Source organism: Oncorhynchus gorbuscha, linkage group LG02 (assembly GCF_021184085.1).
Source record: "Oncorhynchus gorbuscha isolate QuinsamMale2020 ecotype Even-year linkage group LG02, OgorEven_v1.0, whole genome shotgun sequence".
Lineage (NCBI taxonomy): Eukaryota > Metazoa > Chordata > Actinopteri > Salmoniformes > Salmonidae > Oncorhynchus > Oncorhynchus gorbuscha.
In genome coordinates, this window is record NC_060174.1 from 94,532,357 (window position 1) to 94,557,911 (window position 25,555).

A 25,555-nucleotide genomic window follows, 5' to 3' on the forward strand; every position below is an offset into this window, starting at 1 on the left:
TATGCTGTTGTTGCTGTGGGCTCCACAACAGCACACAAACCCTCTCACATGGGCACCACACACTTATTCATTACGTCTAAGATATGCTATGCATACATAATACAAACACACACTGTGCACATATACGGATATGCTACACTGAACAAAAATATAAACACACACTGTGCACATATACGGATATGCTACACTGAACAAAAATATAAACACACACTGTGCACATACGGATATGCTACACTGAACAAAAATATAAACACACACTGTGCACATATACGGATATGCTACACTGAACAAAAATATAAACACACACTGTGCACATATACGGATATGCTACACTGAACAAAAATATAAACACACACTGTGCACATACGGATATGCTACACTGAACAAAAATATAAACACACACTGTGCACATACGGATATGCTACACTGAACAAAAATATAAACACACACTGTGCACATACGGATATGCTACACTGAACAAAAATATAAACACAACATGTTGGTCCCATGTTCATCCCAGAAAATGTTGATTTGCAAAAAAAAGCTTTATTTCTCTCATATTTTGTTTACATCCATGTTAGTGAGCATTTCTCCTTTGCCAAGACAATCAATCCACCTGACAGGTGTGGCATCTCAAGAAGCTGATTAAACAGCATGATCATTATACCGCTGGGGACAATAAAAGGCCACTCTAAAATGTGCAGTTTTGTCACCTAACACAATGTCACAGATGTCTCAAGTTTTGAGGGACATTCTTGCTGACTGCAAGAACGTCCACCAGAGCTGTTGCCAGAGAATGTGATGTTCATTTCTCTACCAACGTCGTTTTAGAGAATTTGGCAGTTCGTCCAACCTGCCTCACAGTGTTGATTTTCCAGTGTAACATTTCTAGTGTTGATTCAGGAGTTACATTAACACTCAGTGGTGTTGTCCAGGGTCACGCCAAGGTTCTTTGCACTCTGGGAAGAAGACACTGTGAAGTTCTCAACCGTGATGGAGAGGTGGAGAGTTCTTGGAGCGGGCAGGCCTTCTCCAGGAGGAACAGCAGCTCTGTCTTGTCAAGGGTGAGCTTTAGGTGAGATCCAAGCTGAGATATCTGTCAGGCTCGCAGAGAGGCGTGTCACCACCTGGGTGTCAGAAGGGGGGAAGGAGAAAAGTAGTTGAGTGTCATCGCATAGCAATGACAGGAGAGACCATATGAGGATATGACAGAGCCTAGTGACTTGGTGTATAGAGAGAAGAGGAGAGGACCTAGCCCTGGGGGACACCAGTAGTACGAGTACGTGGTCCAGACACAGATCCTCTCCACGTCACCTGTTAGGAGCGATCTGCCAGGAAGGATGCAATCCAGGAGTGTGCAAAGCCTGAGACACCCAGCCCTGAGAGGCACAATATGCAAGTCTGTACCCACACGCACACAAACACAATTCAAAACACACTTATCAATAGGGAGTTTAAATGAACACCGTATTGAATTATAATCTGGGTTGTTCGAGTCCTGAATGCTGATTAGCTGAAAGCCGCGGTATATCAGACAATATACCACAGGTATGACAAAACATGTATTTTTACTGCTCTAACTAAGTTGGTAACCAGTTTATAATAGCAGTAAGTATATGTCAGCATAAAGCATGCTTTCTGCCGGATGTGCTATGAAAACAATGAAACATTCAAATGAAATAGAGAGACAATAAAAAGGAAAAGAGAGGCTGATTTGAAGGGAGGGAGGCAGGAGCAGTGGTGTAGTTATAAACAGAGAAGTAGAGGAAGGGGGCAGTTCACTGGAGAAATCAAAACAGAAAAGTTGGGAGGAGAGAGAGAGAACGTGAGAGGGAGGAAAGCTTAACAGACAAACAATGAGCGACAGACACCGGGGGAGAAGAGAAGGACAGAAAGACAGAGAGAATAAACGGGTGGACAGACTGAGTGAGTTGAGGATTTTCAGAGCCAGTGAGCTGGAAAAGAGAAGTGGACAACCACTGTGCCCCTGAAAAGAGTGCATGAAGAAGGTAGGGAGGAGGGCTGTGAAGACAGAAGGAGAGAGGGAGGTGAGATGGAGGGTCTGCAAAAGTTTGAGGGACCGAAATATCTCATGGACCGTGGACAGTTCTGTAACTGTAGTGAGATTTGAGGAGACCATAAAGCATGTACCTGAGGTACAGAGTAGTGTATGTTTTGGTTTGACCACATACAGTTCTAGAAAATGGAGATACAATTCTGTGAAAGAGGTGGAATATTTTGAACTTTGAAGTTTTAGAAGGACGGAAGAATTGACGTGTGAGGAGGACGGGAGACGGAGATTACAAAGCAAAAAGTCACTTGGAGGAAAAAAATGAGACAATATTTTTTACACATTAACACAATCCTCCATCTGCTGTAATATTGCAGACACTGCATTTGGACAGAAGGAGAGAGAGAGAAAGAAGGAGAGGGAGAGAAGGGACGCACCAAAAAAGGGCTGGAGTTAGAGTCGGAGTAACTGCATGCTTAACAGACACTGTAGAGTCACGGGGAGAGAAGAATAAGGGGGCAGAGAGACAGAGACAGACACAGACAGACAGAGACAGACAGACGGACAGACGGACAGACGGACAGACGGACAGACGGACAGACGGACAGACAGATAGACAAAGTGACAGACAAAGTGACAGCCCCCAGCAGTCACACACAAGGACTGACAGATGACAGGGGAGTTGCAAAGGGCACAGAGCAAGGATAGCCGGATTGAGAGAGAGAGAGGGAGGGAGAAAGAGAGAGTGACAGAGACAGGGAGGAAGAGAGAGAGCGGGGAGGCACTGTAAACTACAGGAAGCACCGGTGTGAAACAAACAGGGGACAGTGGCTAGAAGAGCTCCACTCCAGAACCAGCCACCAGTCTCCATGGACTCCAGGGAGTCGCAGCACCGCTGAACCCAGGCCCTCCTCTGCTGAACAGCATGTCGGCGGGCCCGGGACCTCGTAACTCAGACCTACTGCTGTTGGAACTACAGGCCCCAGGGCCGGTTGGACTGCAGACACTGTTGGACCTGCTAGTGGGGGTGTACCAAGAGTTCCACTCGTTACCCCTTGCCAGGGAGAAGTACGTCTCAAGCTTCCTACAATGGGGTCAGTGTCTTACTTGGAAAAGCTTTACTCTGTGTGTGTGTGTGTGTGTGTGTGTGTGTGTGTGTGTGTGTGTGTGTGTGTGTGTGTGTGTGTGTGTGTGTGTGTGTGTGTGTGTGTGTGTGTGTGTGTGTGTGTGTGTGTGTGTGTGTGTGTGTGTGTGTGTGTGTGTGTGTGTGTGTGTGTGTGTGTGTTATCTTCCATGTCTATTTACTGTTGAGGGTCTAAAACCTGCCTGTGTTTGAATATGCTTATCCGGCAGGCCTAATGTGTGGAGTTTTCACTTTTGGTATTATCCATTGGTTTCTTTTCTCCATGTAATTGAAGTTAAGAACACCTAAAGTATTTGAAATAAACACATTTCTGGCAATGATGCAAAAGGAAGACAAGATAGAAACACTCTTTTGTACCTGGATTGTCACATTGTGTTTTCACAAAATCACAACACCCCCATGAGTCATTATTCAGTCCCGTCCTCCTGTCAGTCTGTATGGAAACGTTGAAATGTGCATATGAGACATAGCAACCCAGTGACACACACCACTCAGGTTCTCTTCTCCCTTTATGGCGGTTGTACATGGGAGGAGAGGTCTCTGGACTGTGTTTCATAGGGCAATGACACACACACAGACGTACTGCATGGTATGATGACTGCATTGCTCCATCATTGCTCATACGGCTCTTTGTATGGGGCGTAGGGGTGTGTTGGGGGATGAAGGGGTGTGTGTTGGGGCGAGGGCTGTTTGTGGGGGGTTCAAGGGTTGTGTGTGTAGAGGTTGAGTGTTGTGTGTGGGGGCGAGGGGTGTGTGTGTGTGTGTGTGTGTGTGTGTGTGTGTGTGTGTGTGTGTGTGTGTGTGTGTGTGTGTGCGTGCGTGCGTGCGTGCGTGCGTGCGTGCGTGCGTGCGTGCGTGCGTGCGTGCGTGCGTGCGTGCGTGCGTGCGTGTGTGTGCTTGTGTGTGTGTGTGCGTTCTCACTTTCAGATCAAAAATAGCCGCAATGATTTCACTTCATCCAACAACTCCCATCCAGACATCATACAACCATCTTGCCAATGATGTGTATGCAGTGTTGTATTGCAATGGGCTGTGTCATGAACATAGAGCACAGTGTGCTCAGCATGTGTTTGTTGTTGGTGACTGTATTTCAATTAGCACTGTACCACATTGTATAATATAAAGTGTAGTCTAAACTGTCCTCATAGTAGAAGAGTGCAGTGCAGAAACAAGGTTGTACAAGCCAACACCCCTCTGGTAACCCTCTGCCAGTCCTCATGAGCCCCCGGGATAATTCAGCTGGTGTCAGTCTTAACGCACGCACACACACACGCACACACGCACGCACGCACACACACACACACACACACACACATACACACACACACACACACACACACACACACACACACACACACACACACACACACACACACACACACACACACACACACACACACACACACACACACACACACACACACACACACACACACACACACACACACTGTACAGTAGGAAATGACAGGACTGTTGACTGACTGCCCCTTAAGCTACTAACCTGTTTTATTGGGAACATTGGCTTCTCTGTTGGACTATGTGACAAAAACTCCTCACATCTTCCCGCCGCTCTTTTCAACCCTTCAACCTTTATCCTCCAATTCTGTCTCCGTCTCCATCTCCGTCTTCTCTCTCTATCTCTCTGGCTTTAGTCACCCAAGCCAATGAACTCTCAACTAAGTCAGACATACTGTATGCTGTAACATATGGTGAATGAGTCCACATATGGCAATACATGTCACAGTATATACAATGTTCCTCCTCCCTACCTTGCAGTAATCACTGATCTGACACAGTTGGAAAGGGTTCCACCGCATCGCCTCCACTAGTCTATGCCATGTCATGCCATGTGTGTGTGTGTGCGTGCGTGCGTGCACACAAAATTGGGTGTTTGTGTGTGTGTGGGTCCGCATGCTTCCGTGTGTGTGATTTGGTCCAGTGTCCAAGGGCTATCAAATGTCACAGTGATGGAGGTTCCTATTTTGGTCTGAGCATGTGTCCAGGCTCGCTGTGGGATGAGGGTACATGACAGTCACAGGAGGCTGCTGAGGGGAGGACGGCTCATAATAATGGTTGGAACAGAGCACATGGAATGGCATTAAACACCTGCAAACCATGTGTATGATGTATTTGATACCATTCCACTTATTCTGCTCCAGTCATTATCACGAGCCCGTCCTCCCCAATTAAGATGCCACCAACCTCCTGTGATTACTGTGTTAGATGTGGAAGGATGACCAGTGATGCAGCAGGGTAGCTTAGATTAGGCTGAGCAGGTTAGATCTCCATTCAACTCCGCTTAACACAGTCAGCAAGGATCAAACCGCTTAACACAGTCAGCAAGGATCAAACCAGCACCAGTCTGTCTGTCTGTCCGTCCGTCCGTCTCTCACTATGACCTGTCTCTTTCTGTCTCTGAATCTGTCGGTCTGTATCTGTGTGTGCCCTTCTCTCCCTCTTTCACCCCCTACCCCCATCTCTCTCTCTCTCTATCTCTCTCTTTATCTCTCTCTGTGTAGGGTTTGGTCTGGTCTGGTCACTCCCTACATGGCCTTAACAACAGGACGAGTGTTCGATGGGGACATGGCCAGAGTCAACATGCTCAGAAACAAGCTGTGGCTCCAATATTCTCCTTTTCTACTTTCAGACCTTTTCGCTACCGTAAAACAAGTGTCCGGTACTGTTGGCACGTAGTTCAAGAGGACTAGAGTCTCAATTCTTATTTTGACCTTTCAGTGCATAGACCGCATGTAAGGAGAGGGAAAACACATAACATAATTTCTCCCGCTTTGAGGATGCAAAGCCAGGGTTGTCCACAAACGTATTATGCACTGGGGAAAAATTGGTTGAATCAACGTTGTTTCGACGTCATTTAAAAAATATATATTTGTGATGACGCTGAATCAACGTGGAAACTGATTGTATTTGCAAAAAGTAATCCCTGTAAGGGAATTTTATATTATTTTCACCCAAATTTTTACCTAAATCCAATGTCATTGTGACATTTTTGGTTGATTTCACGTTGAATTCATGTTAGTTGACAACTCAACCAAATGTAAATCAAAAATAGATGTTGAACTGATGTTTGTGCCCAGTGGGATATCATGGAATGATCATGTGTCAGCAGCTACAGAGGAGCTATGAGTATTCAACCTGGGATAGTTCCTTATCCTCTGTATGATATTGGTATTTTGCATGAATATTTTGCATTATTATACCATCTCCCTAAAAAGCAGGATCTTTGTTATAAGATGCCAAATAGAGGAGGGGGTGCATAGATTCTGCAAAAGTTAAATGATGCTGTGTGGATGCTGTAAAAAAGTAACCTAACTTACCCATCTGTCACTCCAGACTCTAGAGGGTTAACCTGATGTGGCCCAACCTTGACTAGAGGGTTAACCTGATGTGCCCCAATCTTGACTAGAGGGTTAACCTGATGTGCCCCAACATTGACTAGAGAGTTAACCTGATGTGCCCCAATCTTGACTAGAGGGTTAACCTGATGTGCCCCAATCTTGACTAGAGAGTTAACCTGATGTGCCCCAATCTTGACTAGAGGGTTAACCTGATATGACCCAACCTTGACTAGAGGGTTAACCTGATATGACCCAACCTTGACTAGAGGGTTAACCTGATATGACCCAACCTTGACTAGAGGGTTAACCTGATATGACCCAACCTTGACTAGAGGGTTAACCTGATATGACCCAACCTTGACTAGAGGGTTAACCTGATATGACCCAACCTTGACTAGAGGGTTAACCTGATATGACCCAACCTTGACTAGAGAGTTAACCTGATATGACCCAACCTTGACTAGAGGGTTAACCTGATATGACCCAACCTTGACTAGAGGGTTAACCTGATATGACCCAACCTTGACTAGAGGGTTAACCTGATATGACCCAACCTTGACTAGAGGGTTAACCTGATATGACCCAACCTTGACAAGTCAGTTCCTCTACTTGTATCTTCCAACTTTTTGAGAATATTTACCTCCACAAAAAAGTTCGACAAAAAAATAGCAACAGGCATGACCCCCCCCCCTGTCTTTCTCTCTCTATTCCTCTCTCTGTCTCTTTCCATCTCCCTGGAGGAAAGACATGTCCATTTATGAGGCTGTGTGCTGGTTGGTCTGGTTGGCACTGTTCCATCATTAAAGGACTAGGGTAAACAACACAGGCGGGAAAGCAGAGGAGAGGAAAGACTCTCAGCGTCCCCCCACCCCACACCATACCATACTTTCCATCAGGCCCTGTTTTCTGTCAACCAGTGGGTGTGGTGTGTGTGTGATGTGTGGGTGATGTGTGTGTGTGTGTGTGTGTGTGTGTGTGTGTGTGTGTGTGTGTGTGTGTGTGTGTGTGTGTGTGTGTGTGTGTGTGTGTGTGTGTGTGTGTGTGTGTGTGTGTGTGTGTGTGTGTGTGTGTGTGTGTGTGTGTGTGTGTGTGTGTGTGTGTGTGAGAGAAGGGGAATACTGTTGGGTAGGATGGGTGGAAAGGAAGAATGGTGATTTCTGACCCCATATCCTCTCCTGTGGTTTTTCAATCATCATCTCTCATCAACCAAGCATGTCCTGCTGACACTCCTGGGTGAAGTTTCCCCTAGGTACAGATCTAGGATCAGCTCCCCCTCCCACAATCCTAACCTTAACCATAAGTGAGGAAAATGCAAAACTGACGCAAGATCAGCATCCAAGTGAAACTTCACCCTGGAGTCATTCTCTGACATGTAGAGAGAGGCTGGTGGGTTCCTACACTGCTTTTGATTAAGCTTGCCTGGCACATTGGAACCAATACAATTGTCCCAAATGTGCAAACAACGCCAATCCGGTACTCTAGGCTGGCTAAAGCAAATGCTTAAAGGATTTGAACCCAGGTCTGATGGCTGGGTTGCAGAAATTGCCTTATTCATCTGGAGAGTCGCTTGAAATGTGTTGAGAGTCCAATTAAAAAGTTTTTATATGAGTCACCGCATGCAAAGTATTAAGATCCACTGTTCTTGGGTGTTCCAAAGCATTGCTATGAGCTAAAGAGATGGTTTTGTACAGCCTTAATATTGGCTGTCCACATTGTTGGTATTGGTCCTGATGAAACTCCTGGACAGATTCCCCAAATCTACAGTCACATGCCAGTCGCAACAGCCGCTGTGCACAAGTACATCGCTCCATTCTAGAAGTCTATAAAGGAATTTTATCCTGCATCCCAAATGGCACCCTATTCCTTACATAGTGCACTACTTTTGACTAAAGCTCTATGGGCACTATATAGGGAATAGGGAGCCATTTGGGACACAATCAAGGAAGCCAAAATATTTGGTTGTTTCTACAAGATGCCTGAAAGGCTGAGTGGGTCTGGAACCTTCTCTCCATTTCTCTTTTCTCTCTCTCTCTCTCTCTCTCTCTCTCTCTCTCTCTCTCTCTCTCTCTCTCTCTCTCTCTCTCTCTCTCTTTCTCTCTCTCTCTCTCAATCTCTCTCTCTTCCCCTCTCTCTCTCCCCACTAAAACAGTTTATACTGTTGCCTTGGTCTCGCTCACATTCCTCCCCACAGGAGAAGGGAGTGAAGAAAAAAAGAAAACCAAGGGGCTGGAAAACTTGCCTTAAAAAAGTATTAAACGGTGGCAGCTATTCTTAGACACACTCTTAGACTATTTCAGAACACCAGTGCCTTAAAGGGGATCTGGCTGCTTGTTACTGTCATATGAGCATACATTTTTAGCGTGGTGGTCTAGCAGGAATCAAACGCACGATTCTGGCATTGCAAATTTCATGCTCTACCATCTGATCCACAGTCTCTCCAACCACACACAAAAATACACATGCGTGTGTTTTGGCTATTTCTGGGTTGAATTTCAGACGAGGCTGGTGACCCATGACACTTGGAAGTGTTTGTTTGAAAGGTTAAAGGAAACAGACAGCTTTTGCCAGGATGCCCGGAGGTCTTCTTGTTAACAGTGTGTGTGTGTGTGTGTGTGTGTGTGTGTGTGTGTGTGTGTGTGTGTGTGTGTGTGTGTGTGTGTGTGTGTGTGTGTGTGTGTGTGTGTGTGTGTGTGTGTGTGTGTGTGTGTGTGTGTGTGTGTGTGTGTGTGTGTGTGTGTGTGTGTGTGTGTGTGTGTGTGATGAGGGCCATCTACATAAACAAGCACAGTGTCTAGATCTAGTCCTTACTCCAGGCTTGTCAGGCCTGCTTTTGGAGGATGTGAGTGTATAAAATATATTCTCCATACAAAGGTTGACCCTAGTTAGAATTTATTTATTTTCAAACACCCGCTTTCCATGTCTTTTCTCGTGAAATCAACAGTCTCTCTGTCCTCTCTCCTCCAATCACAGCGGAGCCCCTGGTGAGGCAGGTGAAGAAGACACGCATCAAGAGGGATGACTTCCACATCTTGAAGGTGATTGGTCGAGGGACCTTCAGTGAGGTGAGAGGACGCCGCCAAAAGTCAAGGTGCTCTTTGAACAATTGAATCTTATCTCCGTGGTAACGTGTGTGTTGCTGTATTTATAGGTGGCTGTGGCGAGGATGCGTAGCACACAGCAAGTGTACGCGCTGAAGATTATGAATAAGTGGGACATGCTGAAGCGAGGAGAGGTAAACACACACAGGAACCTTCCCACTGGGCACAAACTGGTTGAATCAACACCGTTTCAACTACAAAAAAAATACGTGTGATGACATTGAATCAACATGGAAAACTGATTGGATTTGCAAAAATCAACATAAAGAATTTTTAAGCGATGGTCTACCCTATAAAACAACACGTTTCACTGCACTTATCTGGTGTAAGTAACAATATTTTATCATTTTAAAGCTAAACATAATGACATGGTTCAAATGTTTCTTGTTTTCATGTTGAATTCACATTCATTGACAACTCAATCAAATGTCATTTGAAACTAGACATTAACATAATGTCTGTCCTTAGTGGGTTTTACTATGCACATAACAACGGATACATTTTGTATTAGAACCAACTTCTTTGTTGCTTCTTGCGTCTACTGTAAAACAACATCCAGCTAGCACATAACGTTCTGAGAATGTTGTCCTATGGTTATTTTGCAATACAACCTTCCCACAACTTTCTAGAAATAGTTGCTTGGCTTTGGAAAATTCTCAGCAAATTTAAAGACGTTAAAATAACTTTATTTTCTTGGTGTTTCATTACTTTAACAGAACATTTCCTAAAAGTTCAAATATGGTTACACTTGATTACATTTTTAGTAATGTTCTAGGAACGTTCTCCAACTGCTTTGACATTGGGAATGTTCTGAAATAGTTGAGAGAACATTAAGAAAGTTTTTTCTGAGGGAATTTCAGTACTTTAGAGTAACGTTTCCTACAGGTTTCCTTATAGTTCTATTTAAAGTACTGCTCTCAAATGGTTCCCTGAGGTGTGTTTGTCAAGGGCCACAAAAGAACTGTGTACTGTTGAGGGTGCTCGAGGACCAGGGTTGGGAAACACTGCCTTATGACACATGGAAATGAATTTGCTATGTATGGCTAGAGATCAAAACAGTTAACGCAAGCAGTGTTATTAAAAATCATATTGTTCTCAGAATGTTATTTAACCTTCTATGGCATGGTAACAAACTATCTTTTTGTACCTCACAGCACCCCTTTTTGATAATATTGTTTTTATATATGTATATATACACACTGCTCAAAAAAATAAAGGGAACACTTAAACAACACAATGTAACTCCAAGTCAATCACACTTCTGTGAGATCAAACTGTCCACTTAGGAAGCAACATTGATTGACAATAAATTTCACATGCTGTTGTGCAAATGGAATAGACAACAGGTGGAAATTGTAGGCAATTAGCAAGACACCCCCAATAAAGGAGTGGTTCTGCAGGTGGTGACAACAGACCACTTCTCAGTTCCTATGCTTCCTGGCTGATGTTTTGGTCACTTTTGAATACTGGCGGTGCTTACACTCTTGTGGTAGCATGAGACGGAGTCTACAACCCACACAAGTGGCTCAGGTAGTGCAGCTCATCCAGGATGGCACATCAATGCGAGCTGTGGCAAGAAGGTTTGCTGTGTCTGTCAGTGTAGTGTCCAGAGCATGGAGGCGCTACCAGGAGACAGGCCAGTACATCAGGAGATGTGGAGGATGCCGTAGGAGGGCAACAACCCTGCAGCAGGACCGCTACCTCCGCCTTTGTGCAAGGAGGAGCAGGAGGAGCACTGCCAGAGCCCTGCAAAATGACCTCCAGCAGGCCACAAATGTGCATGTGTCTGCTCAAACGGTCAGAAACAGACTCCATGAGGGTGGTATGAGGGCCCGACGTCCACAGGTGGGGGTTGTGCTTACAGCCCAACACCGTGCAGGACGTTTGGCATTTGCCAGAGAACACCAAGATTGGCAAATTCGCCACTGGCGCCCTGTGCTCTTCACAGATGAAAGCAGGTTCACACTGAGCACATGTGACGCACGTGACAGAGTCTGGAGACGCCTGCAACATCCTCCAGCATGACCGGTTTGGCGGTGGGTCAGTCATGGTGTGGGGTGGCATATCTTTGGGGGGCCGCACAACCCTCCATGTGCTCGCCAGAGGTAGCCTGACTGCCATTAGGTACTGAGATGAGATCCTCAGACCCCTTGTGAGACCATATGCTGTTGCGGTTGGCCCTGGGTTCCTCCTAATGCAAGACAATGCTAGACCTCATGTGGCTGGAGTGTGTCAGCAGTTCCTGCTAGAGGAAGACATTGATGCTATGGACTGGCCCGCCTGTTCCCCAGACCTGAATCCAATTGAGCACATCTGGGACATCATGTCTCGCTCCATCCACCAATGCCACATTGCACCACAGACTGTCCAGGAGTTGGCGGATGCTTTAGTCCAGGTCTGGGAGGAGATCCCTCAGGAGACCATCCGCCACCTCATCAGGAGCATGCCCAGGTGTTGTAGGGAGGTCATACAGGCACGTGGAGGCCACACACACTACTGAGCCTCATTTTGACTTGTTTTAAGGACATTACATCAAAGTTGGATCAGCCTCTAGTGTGGTTTTCCACTTTAATTTTGAGTGTCACTCCAAATCCAGACCTCCATGGGTTGATAAATTTGTTTTCCATTGATCATTTTTTTGTGATTTTGTTGTCAGCATATTCAACTATGTAAAGAAAAAAGTATTTAATAAGAATATTTCATTCATTCAGATCTAGGATGTGTTATTTTAGTGTTCCCTTTATTTTTTGGAGCAGTGTATATATATAATATCGCCGGACATGTCTGTGTCCTATGAAATGAGGGGCTGAAGTGAGTGTGGCCTTTTGTCTGGGGTGGAGCAGTCCTTTCAGAAAGCAAAGCCGCATGGGACACATTGCCAACAATTGGTAAGATAAAATCACTTTTTAACATGTTTAAATTGAAATTACTTTTTTTTAAATATATGCATGTGCATGAGTATGTAAAGAAGTATGTTTGATTGTTTAAAGACATGTATTTTTTATTTTTATACTAAAACAGTGTTTTTTGGTTCGTTGCCTCAGGGCAACATTGTGCAGTTAGACCACTTTTGTTCGGGCAAGTGTGGAGATGTGCTTGGATGCATAATTATGACCATGGTCAATGTTTTTACTTTACTATCTACTGATACTTACAGGAAATGGACACAAAAACATTTTATGGGAGGAAGGAACATCATCGAGCAGTTAGGGTCATTCCCTCTGACAGTGAGGACCATGAGCTTGAGGAGAGTCAGGAAGAGTAGATCCCAGAATCCAATTTGTAAGTCGCTCTGGATAAGAGCGTCTGCTAAATGACTTAAATGTAAATGAATCAGGTTTTACAGACAGTTAGGAGGTCAAGGTTCAGTTAGGGGTCAGTCAGCAAAGTAATGTGTGCGTGTGCATGCATGTGTGTGTGTGTGTGCGTGCATTAGTGGATGAAGAAGGGTATATGACACATTCAAATGTGTGCTTCCTGCTTCATTTTTTAAAGGAGAATGCCTGTCTGTTGACAATGAGACTGAGTCTGAGGAAGAAGATGTAGCAGAGATTGATGTTCCACGCCTACCCCGGTGGACAACACCCCACAATGCATACTTCAATGCTTACCCAGAATGGCAGGGCCTGCTTTCAAGATCTGATGGTATCATGTCCCCCTCCAGTACTTCAAGCAGTTTTTCACTGAAGACATTCTGGAAGTTATTGTAGGCCTGTCAAGTTTATATGCAATACAATGTAACGCAAACAAGCCCCTTAACCTCACAACAAAAGAATTGGAGCAGTTCCTGAGTATTGTGGTGTACATGTCGTTGTTTGCTTTACCAGGCACCCGCATGTTTTGAAACAAAGTCTGCCGAGTGTCCCAAGTTGCTGACACCACTACGTATGGGACCACCCATACGTAGAATGTATGCACACATGACTGTAAGTCGCTTTGGATAAAAGCGTCTGCTAAATGGCATATATTATTATATTATTATTATTATTATTATTATTATTATTATAATATTATTATTATTATTATTATTATTATATTATTATTATTATTATATTATTACTGAATAGAAGGGAGGCCATCAAAACAAAACTGAGGTTGACAGGTGGGATCTCAAGCGAAAGATGATCACCAAAGTCCCCTGCCCTGCTGTGGTGAAAGAATACAACAAGGATATTGGTGGGGTGGATCTGCTTGACTCACTGAGTGCCCTGTACCGGAACAAAATCAGAGCAAAGAAGTGGTCCCACCGGCTGGTGTTCCACTTCCTGGATATGATCATCGTGACAACCTGGCTGCTGTACTGAAGAGATTGTGAAGACACTGGCATGAGAAAGAAGGAACAAATGAAGCTGTATACCTTCAAGTCATACATCGCTGAAGGCCTATGCAAAAGTGGAAAGAGTCTGGAGTGCAAGAAAGGTCGTCCCAGTTCCACAATTGCTGGTGAGTAAGAGGAGGAAAGGACCCCTGCTCCAATTCCAGTCCCTAATGTGCGCCTGGATTCCACAGCCCACTGGATGAGTCTGGCTGGAAAGAAGGGAAGATGCAAGGTACCAGGTTGCACAGGTACACCAAAAGCCAAGTGTCAAAAATGTGATGTCCACCTCTGTTTCACATCCACCAGCAAATGCTTCCTGAGGTTCCATACAGAATTGGAAATCAGAGTGTGCTTTTGTCAAAAAGGGAAACACTGATTCAAACAATAACCCAGACAAACACACATTCAGACACACTGAAACACACACACACTCGCACATATACCCGCACACATGGGCTAACCCCTACACACATGCACACACACACACAGACAGTCATTTGGATGTTGGTTTATATGTTTATATGAAAAATAAAACTTTTGTTCTAATTCATATATCGCTTGTTTTCCTTATTCCAGCCCTGAGGCAACAAACCAATGTCTGGTTCGGGGGTGTGGGGTGGAGGGGAATGGACGACAAATTTTATGATAGATATATTATCAGGGGCCCCCCCCGCAAAATAAATAAATTGGGTAAAATATTTTTTACCCCCCAAAATAAAAAGTCATGCCATAGAGGGTTAATTACCTTCAAATAAGATATAATTTCTGTTCACAGAACATTAATAAAGCCTCCCAGGAAAACTTTCAGGAAACCATAGTAAAATGTTCTCAGAACCTCCCTGCAACCCAAAAAGGAACGAACCCAGAACAGGAAAAAATGTCACTACCGTTCTCGGAACGTTCCGTTTTACATGTCAGGAAACTTATGGCTTCATTCCCAGAACCAACGGAAAACCAAAAACGTATGTTCCCACAACTTCAAAGGAACCAAGCTGGGATGTGAGGCCATCTGTCTCTCTGTGTTGCGTCTTTGTGTTTCTGTCCTTGTAGACAGCTTGTTACCAGGAGGAGAGAGAAGTTCTGCTGAAGGGTGATCGAAGGTGGATCACAGAGCTGCACTATGCCTTCCAGGACGACAATTACCTGGTGGGTATTAGTGACAAATCACTAACATCAGGGTCATTCCAGCCTTCACATCTGACTGCAGTCTACCTGGTGTGATTCAGTCACTTCCCTCAGTTTCTTTCCCTTGAAATACACCAAGGGATAATAATTTAATCTTTCTTTCTCTCTATCTCTCTCTCTCGCTCACTCTCGCTCTCTCTCTCAGTACCTGGTGATGGACTACTACGTGGGTGGTGACCTGTTGACCCTGCTCAGTAAGTTTGGCGACCGTATCCCTGAGGACATGGCCCAGTTCTACTTGGCTGAGATGGTCATGGCGATCGACTCCATCCACAGGATGGGCTATGTGCACAGGTTAGTTGGTCAGAGACACCTGGCAACATGACAACCTCCAGCAAACAACTTGTGGTGTTCCTAGAATACCGCCGTAATGTTCTGAAAACAGTCATTTTTCTGGAAGAAATGTTCTCAGAAAACAGGGAACATTGTTCCTTACTTTGGAGGACCTAAGAGAGGTTCAAAGAATGTTTGTTAACTCTGGAATGCATGAATAAATACGCATAATAGAGTGTGGACTGTTTACGTCATCTAATGGTTTCATTTTGGTCCATGCACCGCAAGTTCTGAGTCTAGGGTTCCACGAACCATGGGTACGTTAGCTATGAAATCTCATATAGATGACCTGGGAACAGTAAGAATAATGTTCATACCTGTGAATGTGCATAGTCAGGTTTGCATCCTTCACTCTCCCCTTTGCAGGGACATCAAACCTGACAACATCATGCTGACGGCGGAGGGCCATGTCAGGCTGGGGGACTTTGGTTCCTGTCTGAGGGTCCAGGAGGATGGCATGGTGAGAGACCCCAAAGGGCCACAAAATACTCACAATTCACTCCACAATACTGTTGTGCAAAAGTAACAGAGTGGGTATCGAACCCTGGAATTCTAACTTTTGTAAATGCTCAGGGAGTCGAGGATAGAACTAACTTTTGTAAATGCTGAGTCACAGGGTTGTGTAAGCCCTTCGAGCTAAAGCCAAGGCTCGGGGAGCTAACCCGAGGATAGAATTCTAACTTTTGTAAATGATCGGGGAGCTATCCCGAAGATAGAATTCTAACTTTTGTAAATGCATTTGTGTGCCTTGACATGTGTCTGTATATTTGCAGGTGTACTCTTCCCTGGCGGTGGGCACACCCGACTACCTGTCCCCAGAGATCCTGCGTGCGGTGGAGGGAGGGGGAGGCTACGGCCCTGAGTGTGACTGGTGGGCCCTGGGGGTCTGTGCCTACGAGATGCTGCAGGGGACCACACCCTTCTACGCAGACTCCATCTCTGAGACCTACGCCAAGATCATGAACTTCCAGGTACGATGATGACTTTATACAGAAACTAGTCTTACAGATTGATCAAGAGAACATGTTGAGGGTCATCAGAACATTTTCCATATGTTTCTGTAGATATCAGTGCAAAACGTTATAGGAAATACGAAGAGGGAAGGATGTCGAACAAGAACTACAATCCCAAATATACCCCTAAACCTTACACTTGTGGAGATATTAGAGAATTCAATTAGTACAAGCAGTATGGTGAAACTTCCACATAGCTTCCTAGAGCTATTATAATATTGCTTACACCTATCCAAACCGATCAGATCTCTGCAAGTGCATAGGGCGTAAAACATTTTTTTTTAAATATATATATTTTTAAAGTGCATAGGGTGTAGGGTTTAGGGGTCAATTTGTGATTGGACCATAGTGATCTTTGAGACCATTTTCTTATACATCTGCAAGGAGTGCAAAGAGGTATATATTGAGCTCAAACCTAAATAACTCTGAAGAACTAAGAGGAACCAACCATTATGTCCCACCAGGAGCACTTTGAGTTCCCCCCGTCTGGCCCCGAGGTTTCAGATGAGGCCCGTTCCCTCATCATGGGGCTAATCTGTGAGAGGGAGGATCGTATGGGGGCCAGGGGTTCTGGGGACTTCAGGGCCCACCCCTTCTTCTGTGGACTAGACTGGGGCTCCCTGCATCAACTTCCAGCACCCTTCCAACCTGAAGTCTCCAACGCCACTGACACCTCCAACTTTGATGTGTTGGATGACTGCCTCAGTGAAATGGTATTAATCCGAAAAGTCAATATGCAATCTACAATCTATATACGATCCATTTAAATGGAAAGGAGTCTAATACAGAGCCTTTAGGGACTCCACAGAATATTACATGGCTCCAGAAGCAAGCCTGAAAAGCAAATATAGCAGATAACATATCAACATATAAAGCACTATATTTGTAATGCTGTCTTGTGTTCTACAGGAAACACTGAGTGATGTTATGGACAAGGCCCCTATCGGAGTTCACCTGGCTTTCGTTGGCTACTCCTACACAGCTACAAGGTCACATTCATATCATATACTGTCTCAGTATCAAAGTACCCCAAATTAATGGGGTATCATACAAAACTATATCAACACAGTTATGTTTTCTTTGTCTTTTGTTCTTTCTGTTTTTTTTTGTATCTCTTACAGACAGACAGGTGCCTTGGATCGCAGTCGTGACATCATGATGGAGATTGACCACCAGCGACACCTTGGGTTGCCAAGCTTCAATTTCCAGGATAAGCTTGTAGGTTGACCATCCACACCTAACAACTAGCTGAGTTACGTTTTAACAATCAAGACTAGAATGCTAACTGCTAGATTGACTACTAAGGACAATTTGAGTAGTCGGGTAAGCGATGTGGAACCACTAGCTAGTTAGCTGTAGGTTGGGACTCCCACCCTGTTACACATATATGTCCATTTATTTGTGCAGGAACGCTAAGTGCTTTCCTCATCTAATGTGTCACTAAGCAGTGACAAAAATGATTAGTTCCTCCTGAGCTAGCAACATCTTGAATGTGTTTTGTGGCATACGTCAAAGTTAGGCACGCAATAAATACTAACGGCTGCTAGATTAGGTTATGCTGAGTACAGGTGGTTGGTGGCACCTTTAATTGGGGAGGATGGGCTCGTGGGAATGGCTGGAGTGGAATAGGTGGAATGGTATGGTTTGATGCCATGGTTTGATGCCAACACATGGTTTGATGCCATTCCATTAGGGTTAGGGTCTGTTCCAGCCATGATTATGAGCCCGTCCTCCCCAATTAAGGTGTGCTCAGCATAACCTGTGCTCTCCCCTCAGCAGCCTCCACTGATGCTGAGGGCTACACAATGTTAACCTTTATCAGGCGGTGTATGTCTAACACTGAGGGGTGCTGTGGGCTTTCAGAGTCAGATGTGGCAGCTCAGAGATGTCCTGACCACGCCTGACAACCTGCCTGCCCTGCTTGAGCTCCCCCTAGCCTTGGAGCAGGGTACTGCAGAGTCGACTCACACCACAACAGAGGAGGAAGAGGAGGAGAACGACCAGAATTCAGTACTTGATGAGGATCTGCATAGGTTAGATCACTCCTGAGTGAGACAGACAGATACACATATACATATTTTTGGTAACCTTTTTTAACCTTTATTGAACCAGGTAAGTCAATTAAGAACACATTTTATTTACAATGACAGCCTACCAAGAGGCAAAAAAATAATAAACTAAGACAAAACACACATCACGACAAGACACACGACAACAATACATAAAGAGAGACCTAAGACAAAAACTTAACACGGCAGCAGCACAACATGGCAGAAGTACAAACATTGTTAGGCACACACAGGTAGATATGGGGCCTATGTTTTTATTTCAGTATTGCTCTACTGCTAAAAATGAGTCTCCCACACCTTTTCCTTTCATACTTGACAGACTCAGCAGACAAATGGGTAGCTTTGCAAAAGTTTTTACTATTTTGTTGCATTACAACCTGTAATTTAAATGGATTTTTACTTGGATTTCATGTAATGGACATACACAAAATAGTCCAAACTGGTGAAGCGAAATTTAAAAAATGACTTGTTTCAAAAAATTATTTTTTAAAACAAATGGAAAAGTGGTGCGTGCAAATTTTTTCCCCCCTCTGCTTCGAATTCCCTAAATAAGATCTGGTGTAACCAATTACCTTCAGAAGTCACATAATTAGTTACATAAAGTCCACCTATGTGCAATCTAAGTGTCACATGATCTGTCACATGATCTTAGTATAGAAACACCTGTTCTGAAAGGCCCCAGAGTCTGCAACACCACTAAGCAAGGGGCACCACCAAGCAAGTGGCACCATGAAGCCCACGGAGCTCAACAAACATGTCACGGACAAAGTTGTGGAGAAGTACAGATCAGGGTTGGGTTACAAAAACATATCAGAAACTTTTAACATCCCACGGAGCACCATTAAATCCATAAAATAAATGGGAAGAAAATGGCACCACAACAAACCTGCCAAGACAGGGCTGCCCACCAAAACTCACAGACCAGGCAAGGAGGGCATTAATCAGAGAGGCAACAAAGAGACCAAAGATAACCCTGAAAGAGCTGAAAAGCGCCACAGCTGAGATTGGAGTATCTGTCCATAGGACCACTTTAAGCCACACACTCCACAGAGCTGAGCTTTACAGAAGAGTGGCCAGAAAAAAAAACATTGCTTAAAGAAAAAAACCTAACACCTCTCATCACCCCGAGAACACCATCAGTGAAGCATGGTGGTGGCAGCATCATGGTGTGGGGATGTTTTTCATCGGCAGGGACTGGGAAACTGGTCAGAATTGACGGAATGATGGATGGCACTAAATACAGGGAAATTCTTGAGGGAAACCTGTTTCAGTCTTCCAGAGATTTGAGACTGGGACGGAGGTTCACCTTCCAGCAGGACAATGACCCTAAGCATACTGCTAAAGCGACACTTGAGTGGTTTAAGGGGACACATTTACATATCTTGGAATGGCCTAGTCAAAGCCCAGGCCTCAATCCAATTGAGAGTCTGTGGTATGACTTAAAGATTGCTGTACACCAGCGGAACCCTTCCAACTTGAAGGATCTGGGGCAGTTTTGCATTGAAGAATGGGCAAAAATCCCTGTGGCTAGATGTGCCAAGCTTATAGAGACATACCCCAAGAGACTTGCAGCTGTAATTGCTGCAAAAGGTGTCTCTACAAAGTATTGACTTTGGGGGGGGGGGTGAATAGTTATGCACCCTCAAGTTTTCTGTTTTTCTGTCTTATTTCTTGTTTGTTTCACAATAAAAAATATTTTGCATCTTCAAAGTGGTAGGCATGTTGTGTAAATGAAATTGTACAAACCCCCCCAGCAATCTATTTAAATTCCAGGTTGTAATGGCGACAAAATCGGGAAAATGCCAAAGGGGGTGAATACTCTCCCAAGCCACTGTACATTATATGTAGCTAATAAAGCTACAATGTAATGATGCCTTTTGATATTTAGGTGAGTATTCATAGCCAATACCAGAGCCATTGTATTCAAAGCTGATCTTATCCAATCATCTACGTAGGCGGCTGCAAGAGGCAGAGAAGAGGAATGGAGAGCTGGAGAAAGAGATGGAGAGACTGAGAGGGGAGATCCAGGGCCTGAAGTCCCCCAAGGAGACAGGCAAGGGACCCAGCACTCATCCCTTCTCATTACATTTACATTTACATTTAAGTCATTTAGCAGACGCTCTTATCCAGAGCGATTTACAAATTGGTGCATTCACCTTATGACATCTCCTCTTCAAAAAAACCTCATACTTGAATCATTGCCTGTTCTATCATCCTTCCTTTGGTTTCTTTTCCAACCATTTTGAACTTTTGACCTGAAGGTTGTGTCGTGTTCATAAAAGTACACAACTGAAAACTTTTTAAACCGTTTTGCAACGGAAAACTAAAATGAGCTTTTCTTATTGGAAGAATCCAGCTAGTCCCTCCCTTTTTCAAAACATTTTCATACATTTGATGCCTCACAGGCAACAGTGTCTAACAACACAAATGTGATATGGTAGGATTTCTAGACCATATGAGCCACATACTGTGAAAAAATAGTGTTTCATAGCAGGAGCACCAAGAAGCATCTGCTTATGTTGGAGCCCTTGGCCAGAACAGAACAATAAATACCCCATCTAAGAATAGGCCTGGTATGCAGCCATTGGCCCTCCCTCTCTATAAATCAATACAGCGTAATGAGCCTTTTAAAGATGCAGTGTTTGGGGGTCTCCTTCAGGGTAGGTTTCTAATGGATGGATGGAGGGCTGGATGCATTCAGTCCCTTAGAGGACTCCAACTCCCAGAATGGACCAAATGACAGGCGCTGTTGACAAGCAGATAAACAGGACCGGCTAGCTTGCTTAAAGGGGAAACAACATTGTTAATGAAATAATAAACATATCTATGTATTATACTATTAAAAAGTTGCCAAGAAGTTGCCTGGCAAAGCCTCACACCCTTTCCAATCACTCTATTTTCATCACATTCTCTCTTTCTCTCTCTCACTTCCACACACCCATTCACTCACGCAATCACTGCTGCTGAAATTGTTTACGTTTTCGTTGTTGTTGTGACTTTCACACCTGGCTCGTCAGCAGTGCACCTACCCAAAACAGTTTCCTGCAAAAGTGTAGCTACTCAGTCCTGGGCCACGTTCAGTAGGCAAACATTGAGGAATGCTGCAGATAGAAATGTCATGAGGAATAGAACTCCCAGCTATTTGGCTCCTTGGAAGTTGTGTAAACTTAAGTTTTTGGTTTCCTATTGGTTCTGGGAACGAAGTCATATGTTTCCTGACAGGTAAAACTGAATGTTTTTAAAGCATTCTGAGAACGGAAATAAACAATTAGCCTGTTCTGGGAATGTTCATTTTTGGGTTGTAGGGAGGTTCTGAGAACGTTTTACTACTTTCCCTGAAAGATTTCATTAAAGTTCTGAGAACGGAAATTATACGTTATTTCAAGGTAATTAAATAATATTCTGAGAACATGTTTCAATAAGACTTTTAAAAACACTGTTTTGAACTTCAAGTACAGATAGCAAATTAATCTCCATGTGTCCCAAGGCAATAATCATGCAAACACATGTATTTTTATTGTGGCTCAGCATCAGTGAAATTTGAACCAATGATCTTCTGTTCTCTATCCATGGAATTAGTCCACTGTGCCACCAGGATGGAGCGAGCATGCCATGTTCATTTTAGTCTATTCAAACAGACCCCATTTCAAAGGAAACAAGACTCATCAAGATCAAATGTGGCCAATTAGTGGGTGTGGCCAACACACCTGAGCATACAAGATAGAGGATATAGTTTTGTTGATGCTGAGAGCAGAATGTACGTTTTCTTGTCATTTATATGGAATGTTTTCCTGATGTTCGGAGAACATGACTTTAAATAGAACCATGAGGAAACCCGTAGAAATTGTTATGCTGATGTACAGAAATTCCCACCTAAGAAACATATGGTTCTCAGAACGTTATGTGCTAGCTGGGTATCGTGCACCATTCCCAGAATGTTGTGGGAAGGTTTTCTGCAAAATAACAATAGGAAAACCACGCTTTCACCAAGCGCTAAGAAACATACAGTATGGTTCTCAGAACATTATGTGCTAGCTGGGCTGACACGATAGAGCTAATCCCCAATTCTGGGTGACAGACAACCATATCTGTTCTACACAATATATTTCTATCTGAACATTCCTGTAACTTTTCACCCTCCTGAACAGGCCCCTGCTCTCTTGGGCTAGGTTTCCCAAAAGCATTGTAGGACTAAGATCATCGTTCGTCCCTTTAGTATCAATGGAATTAAGATGATCTTAGTGCTACGATGCTTTTAGGAAACCCATCCTTGGGCTGTTCTAATGTACCTCTCTCTTCTCCAATCACAGAACTGCGTGTCTGCCCGTCGTCTCTTTCTCTGCCTGCACACTGTCTGGACGATGTAAGACTTACTCTCTCTCTCTCTTTCTGAGATGATCAAAGGCTTTCTGAGGGCAAACAAACAACCTATTTGGCTGTCTGCTTGGTCATTTGGGAAACATCTTGTTTTAGCAACTAACATTGGCCTTATTTGGGGTATATAAAGAGAATGTGTGTACATTTCCATGTGGATATAGAGGTAGTGCAAAGCATAACAAGGTCTTACCCCACTCACACCCAGCCCATATTTCTGCTCCTGCAATGGGTCCCACTTTATTTGGATAGTCCTCTATAGATGGTTTACAACTTGCCGGTCTATACGCCTTGCTGATCTACAGCTCGTGTTAGGGGTAGGGCGAGAGTTAGTGGATAACTGTACTATCCAAATAAAGCGTCTTTTTTGGGCACGTCACAGCACAGCATGTAACACTCGCCTGGCGAAATATATTTCACTGCATTAATCTGAAATAACGAGTCCTCGTCATGCCCAGGGCCAATGAAATTATTTTGTGTCTGCCTTTCTCTCACGGATTTTGACCCAGGCGAGTGCGGCAAGCTGTGCTGTGCTGTGCTGTGACTCGCACACAAAAAAGACTGCATCTGTACCCTGGCCTGCAATCCTGTTCAGTTCGTGACTGTGAGTGTGTTTCAGGGGAAGAAATCTCCCCCTGCCTGTCACTACCCGCTGGTGATCCCTCTCCACCGCCACCTGCTGCTGTTTCACAGGGTAGGAGATTTGAAACATGAGGACTGGAAATGATGCTTTTGTCCCAAATTATACCCTAATTCCCTATTTAGTGCACTTTTGACCAGGGACAACAGGGGTCTGGTCTAAAGTATAGGGAATAGGGTGCCATTTGACACACCCATATACTTGATGAAGAAATGACTGTATGACTGCATCTCTCTCTCTCTTTGCACTGTTGCTCTATCTCCCCCTCCTTCCCACAATTGCTCCACCTTTCTTTCTCCACCTCTCCCCCTTTATACTTTCTCTCTCTCTCTCTGTCTTCCATCTCTCCCCCTTCATGCTCCCCTCCCTCCCTCTCCATCTTCCTCTCACCCTCTCCCTCCCTCCCTTCCCTCTCCTCCTCTGTCTCCCTCTCTCTCAGATGCGCTGGCCACAGGAGAGGAGTGAGTCCTACTTGTTGGTGTGTGCGGAGGGGGGAGATCTCCAAGCCTGGGACAGACACTGCTGTACTGAGATCTCCTGACCCCCCCCCCCCCACCCCCCCCCACCCCTCTTGGTTTAGCTACCTCCCCTCTTGGGATCGAGGGGCGACCCAGATGTGTCACCCTCTACGCTACAGCTGCTCCCTTCCCCCAAACACCCCCTCGGCTAACAGGACAGGAGCACCACATGGCTGGAGGGATGAAGGGTGGGAATGAAATGGGCTTAACGTGAAGTGGACAGAACACACTGGAGAGGCAGCAGCATGATGCCGCTCTGCATCCACCACAGAGTCCTATTACAGTACCTCTGAAGGAGAGAGTTTTGAGCTAGTATGGTGGACGGGCGTTAAGGCGAATGCTATACTCATTGCACTTGTCCCATATATAGAATTAAGAGTGAGCAGAGTGCTGGGCATGAATGGGGTAACGGGGAACATGGAGCAGTGGGATAACCATAGGAAAGCTAAGGACTGTCACTAGCTTAAAATGAATGGGGAGGTATAGAAAATGGAAATTAAGGACATCTCCTCCTGGACTACTAATAGATGCCTGTTGCTTTCCGAGTGTCGCTATGTGGGCACTTATATCTCTGAGCGGACTGAGGTAAAAGCAAGCTCTGACAACAAGAGGACACCACAGCAAAGAGACATTGCTGGTTTAAGTGACAGCCAGAGGGGAAAATCAGTCCACTCCATAAGCACACACTCTCCAGCACACCTGGACATTATTGATGCATTTTGTCCAATATTAATGTGGTACAAATGTTCAGTCATTAATTTTTAACAGCATCATCTAGTGGTTTACTTTGTATATATACATGTAAGAGTGGATTGTGTTGAATGTGAGAGGTATTCGTTGCACTACAGGCTTTGATGAAAGCATGCTATTAGATGGGCCTGTTTGGAATACATAGATAACATCTACAGAACAATACCAAGCAAATGTTGACTGAAGGCTAAGGACAGAGAGATCGGAGGTTGGTGTGTTTTACGATTTCTGGGATTGCAAGGTTACACTTTAAGGTTGCACTTAGCTCAGGTCCAGGGCTTGCTGATGCTGAGCCTTCCTACATCAAGGCTGTGTAGGTTGCCTTGAACCAGTGCTAGGATAGATAATGTACAGTTGAAGTCGGAAGTTTACATACACCTTAGCCAAACATTTAATCCTAGTAAAAAGTCACTGTCTTAGGTCAGTTAGGATCACCACTTTATTTTAATTAAGAATGTGAAATGTCAGAATAATAGTAGAGAGAATGATTTATTTCAGCTTTTATTTATTTCATCACATTCCCAGTGGGTCAGAAGTTTACATACACTCAATTAGTATTTGGTAGCGTTGCCTTTGCATTGTTTAACTTGATCAAACGTTTTGGGTAGCCTTCCACAAGCTTCCCACAATAAGTTGGGTGAATTTTGGCCCATTCCTTCTGACAGAGCTGGTGTAACTGAGTCAGGTTTGTAGGCCTCCTTGCTCGCACACGCTTTTTCAGTTCTGCCCACAAATAGGATATAGGA

The 25,555-nt window shown here is 44.4% G+C and overlaps 1 protein-coding gene across 5 annotated transcripts; it reads left to right on the plus strand.

The window, feature by feature from the left end:
* Positions 1-1,777: 1,777 nt before the first annotated feature.
* Positions 1,778-25,279, plus strand: LOC124013404 (myotonin-protein kinase-like). Of its 5 annotated transcripts, none has more exons than XM_046327741.1 (15): positions 1,778-3,105; positions 9,482-9,573; positions 9,660-9,743; positions 14,978-15,073; positions 15,258-15,406; positions 15,812-15,905; positions 16,219-16,416; positions 16,923-17,171; positions 17,368-17,447; positions 17,580-17,676; positions 18,322-18,491; positions 20,483-20,580; positions 22,838-22,890; positions 23,521-23,595; positions 23,981-25,279. In XM_046327741.1, exons 1-15 carry the CDS (start codon positions 2,937-2,939, stop codon positions 24,080-24,082), a joined length of 1,806 nt encoding a protein of 601 aa, XP_046183697.1. In that variant the 5' UTR covers positions 1,778-2,936; the 3' UTR covers positions 24,083-25,279. The 5 variants fall into 5 exon arrangements, 4 of the variants coding, with proteins under 4 accessions (XP_046183697.1, XP_046183708.1, XP_046183722.1 ...); XR_006834860.1 differs by having other exon boundaries at positions 1,779-3,105; positions 23,411-23,595; positions 23,981-24,055; XM_046327752.1 differs by lacking the exon at positions 22,838-22,890 and having other exon boundaries at positions 1,779-3,105.
* The last annotated feature ends 276 nt before the right edge of the window (positions 25,280-25,555 follow it).

Excerpts from the sequence above, each read along its gene's own strand:
- LOC124013404 (XM_046327741.1), top strand. The coding sequence starts at position 2,937 with ATGTCGGCGGGCCCGGGACCTCGTAACTCAGACCTACTGCTGTTGGAA. Across the intron at positions 9,574-9,659 it reads GTCGAGGGACCTTCAGTGAG|GTGGCTGTGGCGAGGATGCG; the intron begins GTGAGAGGACGC and ends CTGTATTTATAG. Across the intron at positions 17,677-18,321 it reads TCAATTTCCAGGATAAGCTT|AGTCAGATGTGGCAGCTCAG; the intron begins GTAGGTTGACCA and ends GTGGGCTTTCAG.